The following is a 16,954-nucleotide window of genomic DNA, read 5'->3' as shown; positions in this document are numbered from 1 at the left end:
TGTCAAGTTTGAGTTAAATTTTGAGCTGTTCACATTACTGAGTCTTGAAGAAGCGGTATTTAAAATGAAAGTAAACAAAGCACTGGAAGCAGTTTATCTATGAGTACTTGAAGAATGTTTCCCATATTACTTTCCAGTATTATTTCTGTACATACTGATAGAACTCCTTACCATTGCAACAGGTAATTTTTAAGTAGTTTATTTTTTTTGCTTCACATGTATGATGTTGTTCCTGTCCATAGTGATATTTCAAGTTAACTTTCCTCTGAGCTGAAACTTCCCCTGCAGCATGTATATTCTACTGGTCAAGTTGTGTGGTAGGTAGCAAGTGGTGATTGGAATAAAAATTCACACATAAACTAATATAAGAAGTATTACTGCTTGTTGTTCCCAGTTGTGCTTAGTTTTCCTTGATTATTTGCTGGTGTGGCTGCACACCCTCGGGCTGGGCAGCTCCTCCCTGGGGCAGTTCTGTGCTCAGAGAGATACCCTGGTTGTTTGGTGTGTCTGCTGGAAGCAGCAACCAGCTGGAAGCAGCAAGGTTCTGAGAGCCTGCAGGGAGAGAAAGGTTGGCCAGATCACTTTGTCACCTTAGGAAAACATCTGTGTTGTCTGTAGCTCCTGTCAGTGTAAAGGCAAATAATTTTTCTGTGCTGTATTTCTGTCCTGATTTCAAGCTCTGGTGTGACACGTTGCTGGGGAGGTGAGGTGGAGGTGGCCCCAGTCCAGCAGCAGGCAAGAGGGACCTAATATCTTCTGACACCTTTGTATCTGAAAGGAAATGCTGTTGTCATTTGCCTGTCTCAGTTTCACTCACTCTCCCTGCTTCCTCTTTCAGCCTCCACCAGCAACTCAAAGTGCTCTCCTTGTTACCTCTGAAATCAAAAATCTCATGAAATTTGACAGATCTGTAGGTCACGTCCATAGGCAGGATATCCATGGACACTGGGATTCAATCTGATACCTTGATGGAATAATGGAATAGTTTCTTGACTTTTTTTTTTTCTTTAAGCATTATTTAATGGTTGCTGGGATTGATCTGTATTTTAGGGCAAAAAGAAAAGCTGTGGCTTGAAATGTTGAAGTCAGAATTGCTGGAATTGGGAATGGCTGTGGGTTTATGTGCCATCCCTGAGAGGATCTCTCCCCAATTCCAGCTGTGGTTGGAATGGTTTGGTAGCTGCTTTGTATGGAAATGCAGGCAGCTACTGCTGACTTTGAAAACTTTAATTGCCCTAGGCACACTAAGACTTTAAGTCTTTAGTATTGGAGAATTTTTAAATTATATCAGGGGTCTAAACCCATCTCTTTACTTGTGTGTTTTGTGAACAGTTGTCTCCTGTTTGGAAAATCAACATGCTTTCTCTAGAAGTGAAGCTCAAGAAGGGATAGACCTGTGGGTTGGGTTTTTCCCTGCTGTTTTTAGGACATTTGGCATATCTTTTTAGTAAAGAGACGTAAATGAAGCTTATGCCTTGTAGTGCTTCTGAACTAGATCCAGGCCAGTGCCAAGATAGTTATTTTAAGAAATCTCCATAAATAGCTCTTTATCAGGACAATTTCATACCAAATTTATTTTCTGGCTTCACTGACGTGCCCCGTGTGCAAAGTTCACATAAAAGGAAGGGTTGATCAGTGCACTGGAGCTTACCCACCTCTGCTCTGGAACATGTTGGAATAACCAGGTGGTTGTTCCACAGTGAAATTATTTATATCATGAACCAAAGTATTTGCCAGCAGTAATAGTTTACAACTGTGGCCAGAGCAGAACAGGAGAGCAGCACCAGGCTCTTGGCAGGGCTCCAGTTCAGATTCCTCCCAGTCAGAGGCTTTGGGAACAAAAGGTCCCTCCTGTAAGCTGGGCATGGTTTTTGGGTATTGGAGGAATCAGGGAAGAAGGGAGCAGTTAGGATTTGCAGTTAGTAGTGATGGAGGTTGGATTCATTTGGGAAACATTGCCTTCAATGTAGCAGTTATGGTCTCCAGCTGTAAAATTTGTGAGTTTGGAAGATGAACTTTGATTCCATGCAGTGCCTGTGTGCCTCAGGAGAGGAGGATGTGCAGGAGGGTCAGTGACAGATTGCTTTGCACGTGCTTAGGTTAAACCAGCATTGGGCCATACTCAGATGTTGCTGTTTGCTCAGTCAGGCAGCACAGTACTGACGTGGAGGTGGAGCAAATGTGCTGTTCAGAGACTGGAGAGGAACTTGCTGAAGATTCAGGGCTTACCTCTCAACTTCTTAGTACAGTCCAAAGTGAACTGGTTTGGGTTTCGATGACTGTAACTTCTTCCTCTTTTCTGTATAAATCAAACTTCTAAGGAGATGTTTAGTTGGTTCATTAAATGCCAAATGTGCAACAGCTAAATAGTAATGGAAATGTGTCGTGAAAGCAGCAGAATTGCTAATGCTGACATCCCCAGGCTGGGTTTGCTGCCATGTCCCTGCTCCCTGTGTGGGGAGCATGATTCAGAGCAGACAGTGAGACTGAGCTGGCTCTGAGAGAAGCTTGCCCTGAAAAGGCTCTAAGGACTGGGTTTACAGCAGTGAGTGGTTTGGGGACTGTTCTCTCATTTGCTGAAGTAACACTTCTGTGATTTTCTTGCTTTTTTTTTGTAGGCATGCCTCCCATTCGGGACTTGGTGAGCCACTCCCCTAACCAGTCAGGTTAGCTACTTCCATCTCACCTGCTTTTGCACTATGTGTTTGTGGTAGTTACATGTTTTACACAATTTTGTCTCCTTTTTTTTATTATTATTATTCTTTTTATTCTTTGGCTTATGCTTTTCAGTAGCATGTGTGTGTGAATGATTGCAGTATACTTTTCTCTGTGCCATTGCATACTAATTTGGTTTGACATTTTTAATTTTCTAATTAAGTCAGAATTCATACTAAGAGCTCTTGGCACCTTAGCTTTAAAATACTGGATTTTTTTTTTTTCACCTTTATGCTTCCATGCCAGCTTGCCTCTTTATGGTACTGAATAATCTGTGCAAGCTTGTGCTTCCTATCAGAGATGTGTTGCACTGTGGAGGAAATCGTGTCTTGATTGTTTGCTAAAAGCTCAGGACTGTATTTACCTGAAATGTGTTTGTTCATAAGGCCCAAAGGTACAGTGATTGGCAAGGTATGGTACTGACAGTCTGGGGGTGCCAGATGTGCTGGAGCAGAAAAGGAGGCAGAGGGTGCAAGAGTCAGGTATTTCTTAATTTACGCTTCTCAATCCTGTTTATTTTAACCTATGTGATGACAAACTGCTTTTTTTTAATACAGTTTCCTGCAAATGTTTCCTGCAGGATAACTCATAGCTGTAAAGCATTAAATCACAAATTACTGAAAGCAATCTTAGCAGATAACAGAACTTCAAGAAACTTGGGTTTTTGTAAATGTTTTTTTGTCAAGGATTTAAGCAACAAAAGTTCAGTTGTAACTTTAAATAGTTTTGGGAAGAAAAGCAAGAGTAGGCTGTTCTGGCTCCTCGTGCTGTGCACCAAATGCAGTGTGTTGTCACATGTCATTTTTCAATTTCGAGGGTGTTTTTGTGGTCTCTGCCAGTTACAAAAAGTCAGAGCTAATATCTGCTTGCTCAGTATTTGTATCCTTAGTTTCTGGAGTTCATGAGCTGGGGAGGTTCAGGTAGGAATGTTCCAGAGCAGTGGCTCATACTAGACATCACTAACACATTTATGTCCAGGACAAAGACTGTTGATCTAAGTAGTTTTGTATGTAATGGGTGAAAATGGGCTGAACGGAAGTTAATCACTGTATGCTGTTGGTGGATTGACTTGGCACAAACTGCATCACAGCTAAATTAGGGTAACAGAATTTTAATAAATACAAGTTTTCTTTATGTATTCTGCTGCTCTGCAAGGTAGGGTTTGTTTTGCCATTTCCCTCTGACTTGTAGTCCTAACCTCTATCTCTCTGTGCGCTGAATTTGGGCTGCTTGCTGTCTGTGTGCCTTTGTGTTGCTCTTGAAAGGGGTGGTGTTACTGGGATGATGCTCGTGTGATCAGGATCTTGTTCTGTGCTGTTGGTTCTCTTGCTCCCAAGAGTGCAGACAGCTCTCTGACCAGTCCCTGAGTACAGGTGAAATGTCTTTTTTTAAAATACCAGAGTGAGAGTTGAAACCTTGAGGTTTGTTGGACGGTGCTCAGACATGACAGTGTTCTTGTACCACCCCACGAATCGGCAGGTTCTGGGTTATGCTTGGCTGAATTCCAGTTCTCCCAAGGATGGTGGTGGCTCTCCAGAGCTGCGGAGCTGCCAGGCACTATCACAGGGCTCTCTCTGCCTGCCACGGGTCTTTCCCACTCCTCCTGTTCCAAACATCCTTGTCTCTCACGTTGATTTAAGAGGTGAAGTTCAGCTGAGTGCCTGGACCTCCCCAGCTCCCACTAGCTGAGGAGCAGTGGGCAATCTCTGCTCTGTGCTGCTCCAGCTCTGGGAGCCAAAGTCTTGGACTCCGTTCTTTTTCACTGTAGGATGAGTAATATTGATACTGATTAAAAATTAATTAAATATAGATTTGTGCGTCAGTGCGTTCTGGAAGCAGAAGTTGGGATGGATCTTGTGCTTTTTGTGCCAAGTTGTTGTTGTTATTGTATAAAAGAGAATATCTTGAATAACTTGTACTGAAGACTCTTATACAACGTCTGTAACGGGGGTGGGAAGGTGTGTGTTCTCTGGCTGCTGTCACAAAGCAGTTGGTACTGCTGGGCCTGGGCCATGTCCTCTTGGGATTTCTGCCTTTCAGTGTGTTTTCAGGTTTTCTGTAGTATTGTAGGTTTTAATATGTATATGTTTTTAGAAAATACTTTGTATGTGGTGATACAGAGTGTTCTTTTAAAAATTGTTTCTCTGGAGGAAAAAGAACTTTAGGAGTATAACTTCTCTGAGATTCTTGTGAGAGCAGCTTGAGATGCTGGGATGTGTTCTGGGTTGTGAGTGGCAGCCTTTGGGCAGCTGTACTTGGAGCTTTCTTTGTCACTTTCTGTGACTGTAGTTTTAACAGAAGCAAAATAATAAGCAAAATAATTCCTGGCTTAATATCTTTATGCTTTTTTTTTTCCTCTTCTGCTTAGTGAAGTAATAATGCTAAACTTATAATAATGCTCTTGGGCTTTCCTTCTTCATTTTAGATCTGAACCACAGTGGTCTAGGATCCCATTATGAAAATTCTCACTGGGGACCAGTCTCTTCAAATAGTGACTCCAGCACAAACTGGGATAAAGTTATCGTAGACGGCTCTGACAAAGAAGCATGGCCATCAATCACTGGCAGTGACCCAGAGCTGACTTCAGAATGTATGGACACTGACTCTGCCTCCAGCTCTGGGTCGGAGCGGAACCTCGTTATCATGGCTTCAGGGAGCACAGGCGGAGAAAGCGATGGCATTCGCAATGGCATCGGACATGGGTCTCAGAATAAGTTTGTGGTTGGTAGCAACAGCAATAATGTGGGCAATGGAAGTATTAATGGGCCGTGGGGGTTATCCCATGGATCCATAATAAGCACATGTCAAGTTTCTGTGGATGCTCCTGACAGCAAATCTGAAAGTAGCAACAATAGAATGAATGCTTGGGGCACCATAAACTCTTCATCAAATGGAGGGTTAAATCCAAGCACTTTGAATTCAAATGGCAACCATGGTGCCTGGTCCGTGTTGGAGAACAGTGGACATGCCCTGAAAGGGTCTGTGGGGAGTGGGAGTCCTGGCACAAGCATTCAGTGCAGTACCATAGGTCAGATGGCCAACAGCCAGAGTATTAACTCGAAAGTGGGTGGTTCAGCCCACAGTTCCTGGGGAAGCCTTCAGGAAAGTTGTGATTCTGAAGTAAATGGTACAAGGAATGTTTCATTCAGTGGGCAACCTCAAAACCTTAACACTGAAATGAATGGACCAAATAACACTACTAACTTTATGACCTCTAGTTTACCAAACTCTGCTGGTTCGGTGCAGATGAGCGAACTGCCCAACACTGCAGGGCCCGGGGCCTGGCGCGTGAGCACAATGAATCATTCTCAGATTCAGGCCTCTCCAGTGGCAAACGGCACTTCCATCTCTCACCTGAGCAATGGTGAGGCCAAAACTGGCGGCTCTTACGGTACTACCTGGGGTGCCTATGGTTCTAGTTACTCTGGAGACAAATGTCCAGGCCCAAACAGCCAAGCTAATGGTGACACTGTGAATGCAACTCTAATGCAGCCGGGCGGCAGCGGGCCTGGCAGCACTAACTTTCAAATCAACGGGAATAAAGGCGGAGGGGTGTGGGAGGCAGGGACAGTCAACTCCCAGAACATGCCGTGGGGCAGCGGGAATGGCGCGAGTGCCGGCGGGAGCAGAAGAGGATGGGGCAACCCTGCACAAAACACTGGCGCCAGCATTTCCAACGGGGAATGGAGCAAACTGCCTAGTAATCAGCATTCCAATGAAGGTGTGAATGGAAACAGCAGGAAGTTTACAAATGGATGGAAGTCTACTGAGGAGGATGATCTCAACAGCCAGAGTTCTGCTGCCTCCCAGATGGCTGAGCAGAGCAGCACGTGGGCCAAAACAGGTACGGGGGACAGCGAGGGGAGCTCGGAGAGCGCCGGGTGCCATGAGGACAGAGCGGCTGCCGAAGGCCAGAACCGAGAGAGGAGGAAAGTTGACCAGCACACGTTACTCCAAAGCATAGTGAACAGAACTGACTTAGATCCGCGTGTCCTTTCCAACTCTGGTTGGGGACAGACTCCAATCAAACAGAACACTGCCTGGGATACTGAAACATCACCGAGGGGTGAAAGAAAAACTGACAATGGGACAGAGGCCTGGGGGGGCTCTGTGACACAGACTTCCAGCTCAGGGGGGTGTGTGGATAGACCTAGCCCTAATAATAACGATACCTCATCTGTATCGGGGTGGGGAGATCCAAAGTCTGCTACAAGGTGGGGAGACTCCAAAGGGTCAAACAGCCAAGGGGGGTGGGAAGAAGATTCTGCTGCTACAGTAATGGTCAAGAGCAATCAATCATGGGGAAGTGGCAAAGAGGAAAAGTCATCCTGGAATGACACACCGAAGATGAAGCAGGGATGGGGAGATGGACAGAAGGCCAGTCAGGGTTGGGCAGTGTCTGCTGGTGATAGCTGGGGTGAAAACTCCAGAAGTAACCATTGGGGTGAGGCAAAGAAATCCAGTTCTGGAGGTAGCAACAGTGACAGGTCGGTGTCTGGTTGGAATGAGCCAGGTAAATCAAATTCTGTTACTTGGGGAAGTAATAATGCGACCCCAAACAATTCTTCGGGATGGGATGAGCCTGCAAAGTCTAATCAGAACCAGGGCTGGGGAGACCCTCCGAAATCCAATCAGCCTCAAGTCTGGGGGGACTCATCGAAGCCAATCAACTCTCCTGAATGGAACAAACAAGATGTTGGCTCTTGGGGAGCCCCATCTGCCACGAACAAACCCCCAGGGTCCGGCTGGCTGGGGGGGCCAATGCCAGCCCCGGCAAAGGAGGAAGAGCCCACGGGCTGGGAGGAGCCGTCCCCCGAATCCATCCGCCGGAAAATGGAGATTGATGATGGAACTTCTGCTTGGGGTGATCCAAGCAAATACAACTACAAAAATGTGAATATGTGGAATAAAAATGTCCCAAACAGTAGCAGCAGTTCAGACCAGCAAGCACAGGTACATCCGCAGCTACTGTCTTCAAGTGCCATGTCTAGCAAGGAGAGCAGTTCGGGTTCTGGTAAGCCTGGCTTTTACCCAGATTTGTGTTTTCTGTTGATTATAAAGCAGTTTTTGATTCTTGCTTCGTGGAACAGTATTTTAGTTTCAAAGTGGAAAGGGCAAAGTGGCAATGAAGTACAGTTTTTATTTATTAAAAAAATGAACAGCATTGCTCATAGAGGTTTGATGGTTTTGTACAGACTGAGAGATCTGTTCTAGTTTTAAATAACTTTAGTAATAAAGACTAAACAGCTCTGCTTGAGTTCTGGGGAGTAGGAACACAGAGAATATATTTAAAATAGTGTCTGAGGATTGAAATTATTTTTCTAAATGATTCTAAAACAGCTAAAACTTAATATTGCAAAAGAGGCTTCCAAAAAAAAAAAAAAAAGTATTTAGCTGCTACAGGACAGAATGAAGGGTGGTGGGTTTATATGGATTTGGGATCAGACTTTCTGCTCTTGTTTCTAGTTTCATGAGCAGTGTGTAACAATTTTGGAGAGGAGCTTACATGGGATTTAGGAAGTATTTTATGCTCTGTCTCTTTTTCAAGTGCCAGGAGGGGTCACTTACATGTAACAAGCAGCTCTTGGGAGCTTAATATCTTAGAAATTTGTATTATCAGAATGTAATTATTTAAATACAAAATATGTATTTTGTGATTACTTCGATTTATGGAACATTTTGCAGATGTAATAATGACCCTCACACAAAATGGAAATATGTGCTCACGTGCTTTTTACTGTATGGTAAAGATCTAGAAAAGGCAAAAACACTTGAGTCTCTTTAGGTAGCTTTAAAATCCTGTTCAAAACTGTGTCAGTAACTCGCCCTGCTTTGCAAAGGTTGGGGAGAGCCTTCCACTCCAGCCACTACTGTAGATAACGGGACTTCAGCGTGGGGTAAGCCCATGGACACTGGTGCGAGCTGGGGAGAGCCCGTCAGCGATGCAGGAGGCACCTCTGGCTGGGGAAACGCTTCTCTGGGGCAGCAGCCTCCAAATAAACCTGGTGAGTGCTTCAGGGTGGTTGAGAAAGCTGAAATACCTCTGTGGAAACTTCATGTTTTTGATGTTTAAATTACCTTGCAGTAGGCATGGAGGTGGGTTTGGCAGGAAGGGTAGTGGCTGCTGCTGAAATGTTCATATGCTGGGTTTTTTTCACACCCAGGGCCTAAATCTATGCAAGATAGTTGGTGTGGAGATGATATGCCATTGACTGGCAGTCGTCAGACCAGCTGGGAGGAAGAGGAGGATGTTGAGATTGGAATGTGGAACAGCAGTTCCTCACAAGAAGCTAACCCATCATTAAACTGGCCACCCTACATGAAAAAAATGCCCACAAAGGTGAGGAGCAGCTCCGGCCAAGGCTTGCTGTCATTTCTGAAAGCTAAGTCAGAAGGGATTGCTGCACTTGCACTCTTAATTTTCATTCTTAACACTTGGTCATGTAATTGAAGCAGGATCTGAGTATCACAGGAATTCCTTTCTGTTTTTAAGGGAATGATGAAAGGTGGGAATAAGCAAGATGAAACATGGATCAATCCATTCATTAAGCAATTCACAAATCTCAGTTTTTCAGTAAGTATTTGCCTTTGGCTTTGCTGCCTTTCCACAGGGCTTGTTACAATGCACAGACATTGAAATGCTCAGTTGCCAAGTGTTCATTGTCATCGTGGTTTGCTTTTTACTTGTGTCTGTCTCCCCTCTGTCACCCATCCCTTTTCTGTACATTCTCATTACAAAAAGACTCTTTATTGATGAAAAGTGGTTCTGTAACCACTACCCAGATATTCATCCCATAGCCTGATGCTTTACTGCATTAACATAGGAGTGTTGGTGAAGGAACCTGTTCTCAATTGGAGAGCAACTGAAGGGAGGAAATGCTTTAAAATAGCATCTGATTGTCTTGATTTTTCTTTCTTGCAGGTTTGAATTGAAATAGTATATAGGAATCTCTTTATCTCTTAAAATACTATTACTAAATAATCATGATTTATTTTATTACTTCAGAGAGAATCACCAGAAGAAACCATACAGAGCAATAAGATGGACATGTCTGGAGGTAAGAACAGCAAAACTGAGCTGGGCTTTATTGCTTTTCCTTCCAGACTGTCTTTTACCTTATATCCTTCTGTAAATTACTTTTTTTCAATGATACATAGTGTGTTTATATAGCTATATATAGTTAAGTATATATTTCCCTACAGAAAATGAATGTTCTTGTAGAGAAACATGTTTGTGTGTGTAACGTTGCACACGGAATCACCTGGTTGCTATAGGAATATTGGCCATATATCAAACTAAGCTTATACATATTTATGTATGTTTAACTGACATAAGAAAATCTTTCAGGGTGTGGTGGGTTTGTTTATTCAAGGTAATATAAATATCTTGATTACCTCTGGGCACCTTCACTGAGTATAAACAGAAAACTACTGAATCCCACACTCACTCGTTGGGTTCATTCTTGAAAACACGTGTTCAGTTCTAAGAACTAAAGTGATACTGAACTATTATTTTAGAAACATTTTAACCTGAGTGTAAAATGACTCAGGAGCAGTTATATTTTGTTTGAATCCATTCACTGTTATGATTCCTTTAGCAAATAAAAAAATAGTATAATTCTTTAATACATTAATAACAGAATACTATGACGATAGAATGTTTAACTAGAATGAATTGTAGCATTGTAGTTTTTAGTATAGTTACTCTCCCCTTATTCCACTTTAAAGTCAGGTATTTTCACATTGGTGCTTCTGGTCTATTGTCTAAAGAAAGTGTTCTTTGAATTTTAGGTTAATTGCAGGCCTGATATTTAACTAATGTCAAATTTAAACAATTATACATTCTTGGTTTTAAGAGGAAACAGAGTAATATTTGTGTGAAGCCTTGCCAAATCTGTTGGTGCTGATTCCATGTCTCCAGTTGTCTGTAGCCATTGGTACAGAGGGTTTCCTTTCTCTTTTCAGTAAAGCCCAGAGAGTCCAAAGCTAAACTGGTGTTTCATTTCTGAGTGTCCTGCCCAAGAGCAGTGTTAGGTCAGCTCTTCACAAGCCCAGGCTGGTGGTGGTGTGGCTGAAGGCTGAAGGCCACCTCTGTCTGCTGTCCCCAGGGTTACTGCAGGACAAGCGGATGGAGATGGACAAGCACGGCCTTGGCGTGGGAGATTACAGTCGTGTGGTTGGAAAAGGCCCTGGTTCTCGTCCCCAAATTCCCAAAGAGTCTTCCATGGATCGCGGTCCTTACTTCGATAAGGTCAGTTGGTGGCTCACTGGGGGACACTCCTGCACTCCTTTGACTGTGCTCAGACTAGTTACTGTGTGCTCCTGAGCTTTCTGCAGGCAGTGCAGGGGGGAAGGAGGGCTGTCTGGTTAATCCATAAGATACGCTCTGTTCTTTTTAACTCACTAATACATTGTACTAAGCACTCTCTGTAGCCCTTTGCGGTGCCAATGACTAACCTGATCTCTTTTGTTTTCTGCCTATTTCCTGCTGGTGCTGGACTGTCCTGTGACTCTTCCCTTCTGCTCCTGGCAATGGTTTCTCCCTTCTCCTTGCTTGCTGGCTGGTTGTTGCGCCTTGGTTTGTCTGTCCCGTCAGGATGGCATTGTAGCAGACGAGTCCCAAAACATGCAGTTTATGTCCAATCAAAACATGAAGCTTCCCCCTTCAAATAATGCACTACCTAACCAAGCCCTGGGCTCCCTAGCAGGGCTGGGTATGCAAAGCTTGAATTCTGTTAGACAGGTAAGGCTGTGTGCATATCCTTAGCATGTTACTTGACAGCATTTAATGCCTTTTGATATAACTTTGTAGCTGCTTGCGTGATTGATACATGTTTAACTTGTAATTGAAATGTGTGGGGTGGGAGAAGCAGCAGCAGAGGTTTATTGTCACTGACTACCCATCCTTTCCCCAGAATGGCAATCCCAGTGTGTTTGGTGTTGGGAATATAGCAGCACAGCCCAGGAGCATGCAGCAGCCTCCAGCACAACCTCTTAATTCATCTCAGCCTAATCCACGTGCTCAAGTGCCTCCTCCATTACTATCCCCTCAGGCAAGTGATACAGAAAACACTCTGTTTATAAACTATCTAAATGCTGCTTCAGAAAATTGTTCCTTGTTTGTTGGAGTTGCTGATATTTATTCTGTAAATATTTGGGAACACACTTGTCTTGATGAAACCAGGCATCTGTTGACCAGAGGTTATAATGTGCTACATATTCTGGGCTGAGTATTTGCCCATTACAGTCAGTCACTCTTGGCCCTGCTCTGTGTTGCAGGTTCCAGTATCATTACTGAAGTATGCACCAAACAACGGTGGCCTGAGCCCACTTTTTGGCCCACAACAGGTAGCCATGTTGAATCAACTGTCCCAGTTAAACCAGCTTTCTCAGATCTCGCAGTTACAGGTAAGCTGGCCCAGCTGGTCACTCGGTGAGAGCTGAGTAGTGCCTGCTGTCACTGTCCCTGTTCCTAAATCCTCGCTCCCTGTCTCGCAGCGGCTGTTGGCTCAGCAGCAGAAGGCACAGCCTCAGAGGAGCATGCCTTCTGGGGGTCGGCAGCAGCAGGAGCAGCAGGTAAAGAAACATCTTTATTTTCACTTCTCAAACTCTCCTCATAACTGTTTTTCATCCTGAGTTGCATTTCTTGCTGTGACTCTGAAGTGTGCAGGGGTGGACAGGGTTTGATGGGCTGTAAAGGAGGGACTGAGTGCTGGGGTTTGGCTGTGCAGGGTGCACAGAGCACAGAGGTGCATTTCATTCTCTTTCTTTAAACGTGGAAAAGTTTTTGCCCATTGGTAAAACCGCTGTGTTTTTTTTTTAAGGGTCGATCTCTTAGTATGCAGCAACAGATGATGCAACAGTCCCGTCAGCTTGATCCAAACCTGTTAATGAAGCAGCAAACTCCACCCTCTCAACAGCAGTCACTCCATCAGCCCTCCATGAAATCCTTCCTTGAGAATGTCATACCCCACACTACTCCTGAGCTGCAGAAAGGGCCGTCACCAATCAATGCATTCAGCAGCTTCCCTATAGGTGAGTCCCCTGCAGTCAGTCAGTGCTTGTGTGACACACAGCCCAGTGTTTCCCCTTGCCTCCTCCTGGAAAATGACTGTAACCCTGTCAGTGCTTCCCATTTTAGTGGAAGTAGTAATTCTTTGTAAGTTCACCCAGTTACCCTTGTTCACCAAAGAACTTTTCCCCAAGTACACTCATTCCCAGTGAGTGTCCCTGCCTCAGTTCTTTACAGTCCTAGGGAATGACTGGCTCCTTTTAGTGCTCCTTTTGTCCCCTGGATCCCCAGGATGATACAAAGTCCTGATTGCTGGAGCTAAAGGACTTTTAGGAGTAGAATCCATGTGAAGAATCCATTGACACAGACACATTTATTGGGATTTCAAAAATGCTTTCAGTGGCTTTGGAATTGCACAAATAGAATTGACAAACTGTCAGTTTGCCTGTTAGTGGTTTTGTCCAGGAAAGAAAGCTTTTGGCTCTGCATTTTTAAAGAATTGTTGTCTCATTTCAGGCAGAATGTCTGAACATTTATAAACACAAACGTCTCCTGTTTCTTTCTCCCTACGTTTTCAGGCTTCTGTCCAATTTCTACTTCAGAAATTCCAGGCTTGTATATTTTCTTCTTACTTTAGGTCCCTTTTTAATGCTATCTTACTACAACTGTTCACCATTTACCTCTGTTCCTTACCCCCATTTTTTTCCTCCCCTCCATTTTTGCTTTTCTTCTCTTTTATTCTGACTGGGTCATTTCTGTTGGGCTGATTTCCTTTGCATTCTCATTGGCCTTTGCAGAGAGGTGTGTTCCCCAGACATGCAGCTGAAGTCCCTGTGCTTGCAGGTGGAGGAGCACTGGCCGGACAGTGCCACACTGGCTGGACAGTGGCCAGCCTCAAGTCCAGGCTGCTGCTTCAGAGCTGCTGCTGATGATTGCCATCAACTCTAACTGCTTTCATTCAAAGGGCAAGGCATACAAAGGAAGTTTTTAGTTATTGGAGGCACTTGTGTTAGCTCTAAGGAAAGGCATATTTCACTTTCTCACCAAACTCTGTGCTGAGGGATTGTATCCTGCCCAGATCAGTCTCCTGTGTGTTTCATTCCTTCAGCTGCAATTGTTCTATACTGTTCCAGAGCTGCTTTCTCACATGAATCATGGCCACTGCTCAGGAGCTTGCAGTGTGTGCAAGGTTGCTCTGAGATCCCTTAGGAATCTGCCACAGGATGCACAAGAATTGTTTAGGGTGCCTCTGCATAGTCATACAGGCATGCAGAGCCACACTCAGTCTTCACATAAAAGCTTAAGGGTAGGAAGAGCAGGTCCCCAGGGGTCTTTCTAACCCTCCTCTTGGAGGTCTGGCCTCTGCAGCTTCTCCAGAGGCAGAAGGAAGGTTACTGCAGTGCAGAGTTACTGCTCTGACAACAGCAAAATGCCAGAGGGAGGTGTCAGAAACAGGATCAGTTGGACTTGCCCTTTTTTCGGTTTGAGCTATTGATAGTTGTTATATTTCTTAAAAGTCCATCCCGTTCCAAGCACTTTTCATGTGGCTTTTCAAGGGGAGGATTTTCTGGCACCAACTCTTGCTCATCCCTTTAAGAAAAATAAACAAATACCTCCAAAAAATAAACTGGTTTCTTTATGGCTGTGAATGTCCACTCAGGAGCAAGAGGAAGCCCCTGTTTCCAGTGCTGAAGGAAGGTGTTTCTGGGAAACATTTGAGAAGTTCCCTGTGTGTCTGTAGCCCCAAGTTAAATAGTTGTAGTGGTTTGTTTTCAGAAAAGAAGTAAATAGATCTGAAGGACTGGAAAAGTACCCAGGTAGAGTTGTGAGTTCAGGATTCTTGCACACTTGGAAGTGGAGCAAGCATGCCAAGGTCAAAAATGTGGGCACGTTGTCCAAGCCCAGAGGAGCTGGTTCTCCCAGGTATTTGAGTTGATTTGGGTTGACCTTGTCTTGATTCTCTGGCAGAGGAACATTTGGAAGCACAGACCACAGCTAGAGCAGGTCAAGACAAGTTCTGTTTGCCCCAAATTTTAGGTAGTTGCATTTTAGTTTTCCCTAACTTCCTAATGTCTTCTTCCACTGACATTTTTGCATGAGGACATGAGCTGAGAACTTGGGAGTGCTTTGCATTGCTCAGCTTAGCTTCTATGTGCAGAGAGTTCCCTGGTTTATGTCCTAGAATGTTCCTCGGAACCAGAGACTTGGAAGCATGACATAACCATAGTAATGTGCTCTTCAGTGCTTACTGGGACAGCAGTGGTGATGAGCAGAAGGAGAAGTTTGTTCTGTATCTCATAAGCTGTGTGTGCTTTCAGGAATGAACTCAAACTTGAATGTAAACCTGGATATGAGCAGTATTAAAGAGCCACAATCTCGGCTGAGGAAATGGACTACAGTCGACAGCATTTCTGTGAACACATCCTTAGATCAAAACTCCAGCAAACATGGTATGTTCAGCCTGGCCTTGAGCTGCACTTGGCGTGGCACATGGGGCTGGGAGGTTCTGGGTGTCAGGTTTGAAGTGTTTGGGCTGTGCTGGTGACTCCTGTCTCACTGTAGCTGTCACAGTTTGTGTTGTGTTGTCTGTGCCAACTGGCTGCCTGTCTACCACAGCAGCCACAGCTTTGCTGACTGTGCTCACAGAATGATCTTGTGATGAGATTAGTCGAAACATTGTACAGAATTGCTTTTTTAACCAGACTTTTCTCTAAGTGTGACTGTTGCTACTAGCTTTACCTTAATCTCCAGTGGAACGCGTCATATATTTTTAAGCCAAAAGCTTGGTTTTCCAGTTTTCTCTCCCACCACCCTTCTGTCCTAAGGTGATTTTGGGGGATTTACCACATTCTGACATGGGCATGGCTGATATTTTTACTGGCAGATTTTGGTTATGAATGTCTATGTTTCCATTCTAAAATTGGGGAGAGCTTAGAAGGGCTAGACTGGTACCATTGCTGTCCTTAGTTTTAGAGGAGATGGACTTGGTTGCTTCATGTTTCATTCCAGTAATCAAGATTCATATGACATTTTAACTGTTTCAGTTGCTTGAAATCTCATCCAGTTAAAATTTGAGGCTATAGCCCAATATTCTGTGTCTAAAGATAGTTATAAATGTCCCAGTCTCCTGTTACTATTCGGTCTCAGATTGTCGGTGTATTTTTAGGTGCATCAGCTGCTTTGCTGCTCTGAGCTGACTCTGCTGCCACAGCCTGTTGTGGCCATTCCCTGCTGAGCTCATCCTACTGTTGCCACAGGCAGTGGTGGTGTTGCTCTAGCTGTAGGTGATGTTTGCTGACCAGAGCTGGGAATTTCCATATCACATGGAATCCCTGGTTCCCTCAGAACTGTAGCAGAACTGGCTTGGCTGTCTGATAACTTTTAAACCGTTCCTTGCTCTGTCTCCAGGGATTTTTTAAATTGGATTTTTTTGCCTCCCAAGAATAGGAATAGAATCTACAGAGTGTTGCAGTAGCTGAAGATCCTTCACATGTTGTAGCTGTTTCTTGCACAAGCTGTCCCACCACAGAACCCCATTAGTCAAGTGAAATCCCACAGAATGCTCTTACCCTCTGGAATTGAAACTTCAGCTGAATATGTTACATTGAATATATGCACTATTTTATGAAGGGATTTCATGGGAGATTATTCTTACAGTGTTCTCCTGAATTACTCAGACATATTTCATTTTGAGTTATACACTCCTGTATGATCTCCAGTACAACTTGGCATCACAAGAGGACACTGTGCTGCTGTATGCTTCGTGAATGATTTAGAAGGGCATGATTTTATATATATTTATATAGGGGTATAAAAACCAGCCATGAAAAATATTTGACTCCATTTTTTTTTTTTTTCAATCAGGTGCTATTTCAAGTGGTTTTAGGCTGGAAGATTCTCCGTTTGTTCCTTACGACTTTATGAACAGCAGTAATTCGCCAGCCAGTCCTCCCGGCTCCATTGGGGACGGCTGGCCTCGTGCCAAATCGCCTAATGGCTCTAGCAGTGTTAATTGGCCCCCAGGTACTCCCCTCCCCTCCTTCCCCTCCCCTGCTGGTCTGTCCTGCATTCCTGGAGTGTTGCATGTGGAGGGGGCAAAAACTGCACAACAGCACCAAGGGTGTTCTTAGCAGGTAGAAATGGAGAGCAGGAGTTTTATTGTACAGGGAGAAATGTACCTGCCAGAGAAACCAGCAATGAAGGCAATAAGTGAAGGCTAAATCTAGT

General features: G+C 44.2%; 1 protein-coding gene across 11 annotated transcripts in view; it reads left to right on the top strand.

The window, feature by feature from the left end:
• Positions 1 to 16,954, top strand: part of TNRC6A (trinucleotide repeat containing adaptor 6A) — a 41,901-nt gene that overhangs the window by 19,725 nt on the left and 5,222 nt on the right. For 3 of the 11 annotated variants that reach the window (XM_085074231.1, XM_085074229.1, XM_085074227.1), the window contains 15 exons: positions 2,619 to 2,666; positions 5,141 to 7,729; positions 8,556 to 8,720; positions 8,880 to 9,055; positions 9,209 to 9,289; positions 9,722 to 9,773; positions 10,824 to 10,966; positions 11,312 to 11,458; positions 11,631 to 11,768; positions 11,995 to 12,123; positions 12,214 to 12,291; positions 12,540 to 12,750; positions 13,306 to 13,338; positions 15,046 to 15,177; positions 16,592 to 16,750. In XM_085074231.1, the coding sequence (XP_084930357.1) occupies positions 2,619 to 2,666; positions 5,141 to 7,729; positions 8,556 to 8,720; positions 8,880 to 9,055; positions 9,209 to 9,289; positions 9,722 to 9,773; positions 10,824 to 10,966; positions 11,312 to 11,458; positions 11,631 to 11,768; positions 11,995 to 12,123; positions 12,214 to 12,291; positions 12,540 to 12,750; positions 13,306 to 13,338; positions 15,046 to 15,177; positions 16,592 to 16,750 (4,281 nt within the window). The remainder of the gene's footprint in view (positions 1 to 2,618; positions 2,667 to 5,140; positions 7,730 to 8,555; positions 8,721 to 8,879; positions 9,056 to 9,208; positions 9,290 to 9,721; positions 9,774 to 10,823; positions 10,967 to 11,311; positions 11,459 to 11,630; positions 11,769 to 11,994; positions 12,124 to 12,213; positions 12,292 to 12,539; positions 12,751 to 13,305; positions 13,339 to 15,045; positions 15,178 to 16,591; positions 16,751 to 16,954) is intronic. The other 8 variants (XM_085074232.1, XM_085074230.1, XM_085074236.1 and 5 more) reach the window with 6 other exon arrangements.

This window comes from Lichenostomus cassidix, chromosome 14 (genome assembly GCF_008360975.1).
Source record: "Lichenostomus cassidix isolate B80296 chromosome 14, HeHo_3.0, whole genome shotgun sequence".
Taxonomy (NCBI): Eukaryota; Metazoa; Chordata; class Aves; order Passeriformes; family Meliphagidae; genus Lichenostomus; species Lichenostomus cassidix.
The sequence above is the reverse complement of the archived record's forward strand: the minus strand, read 5'-3'. Positions and strand labels throughout refer to the sequence as shown.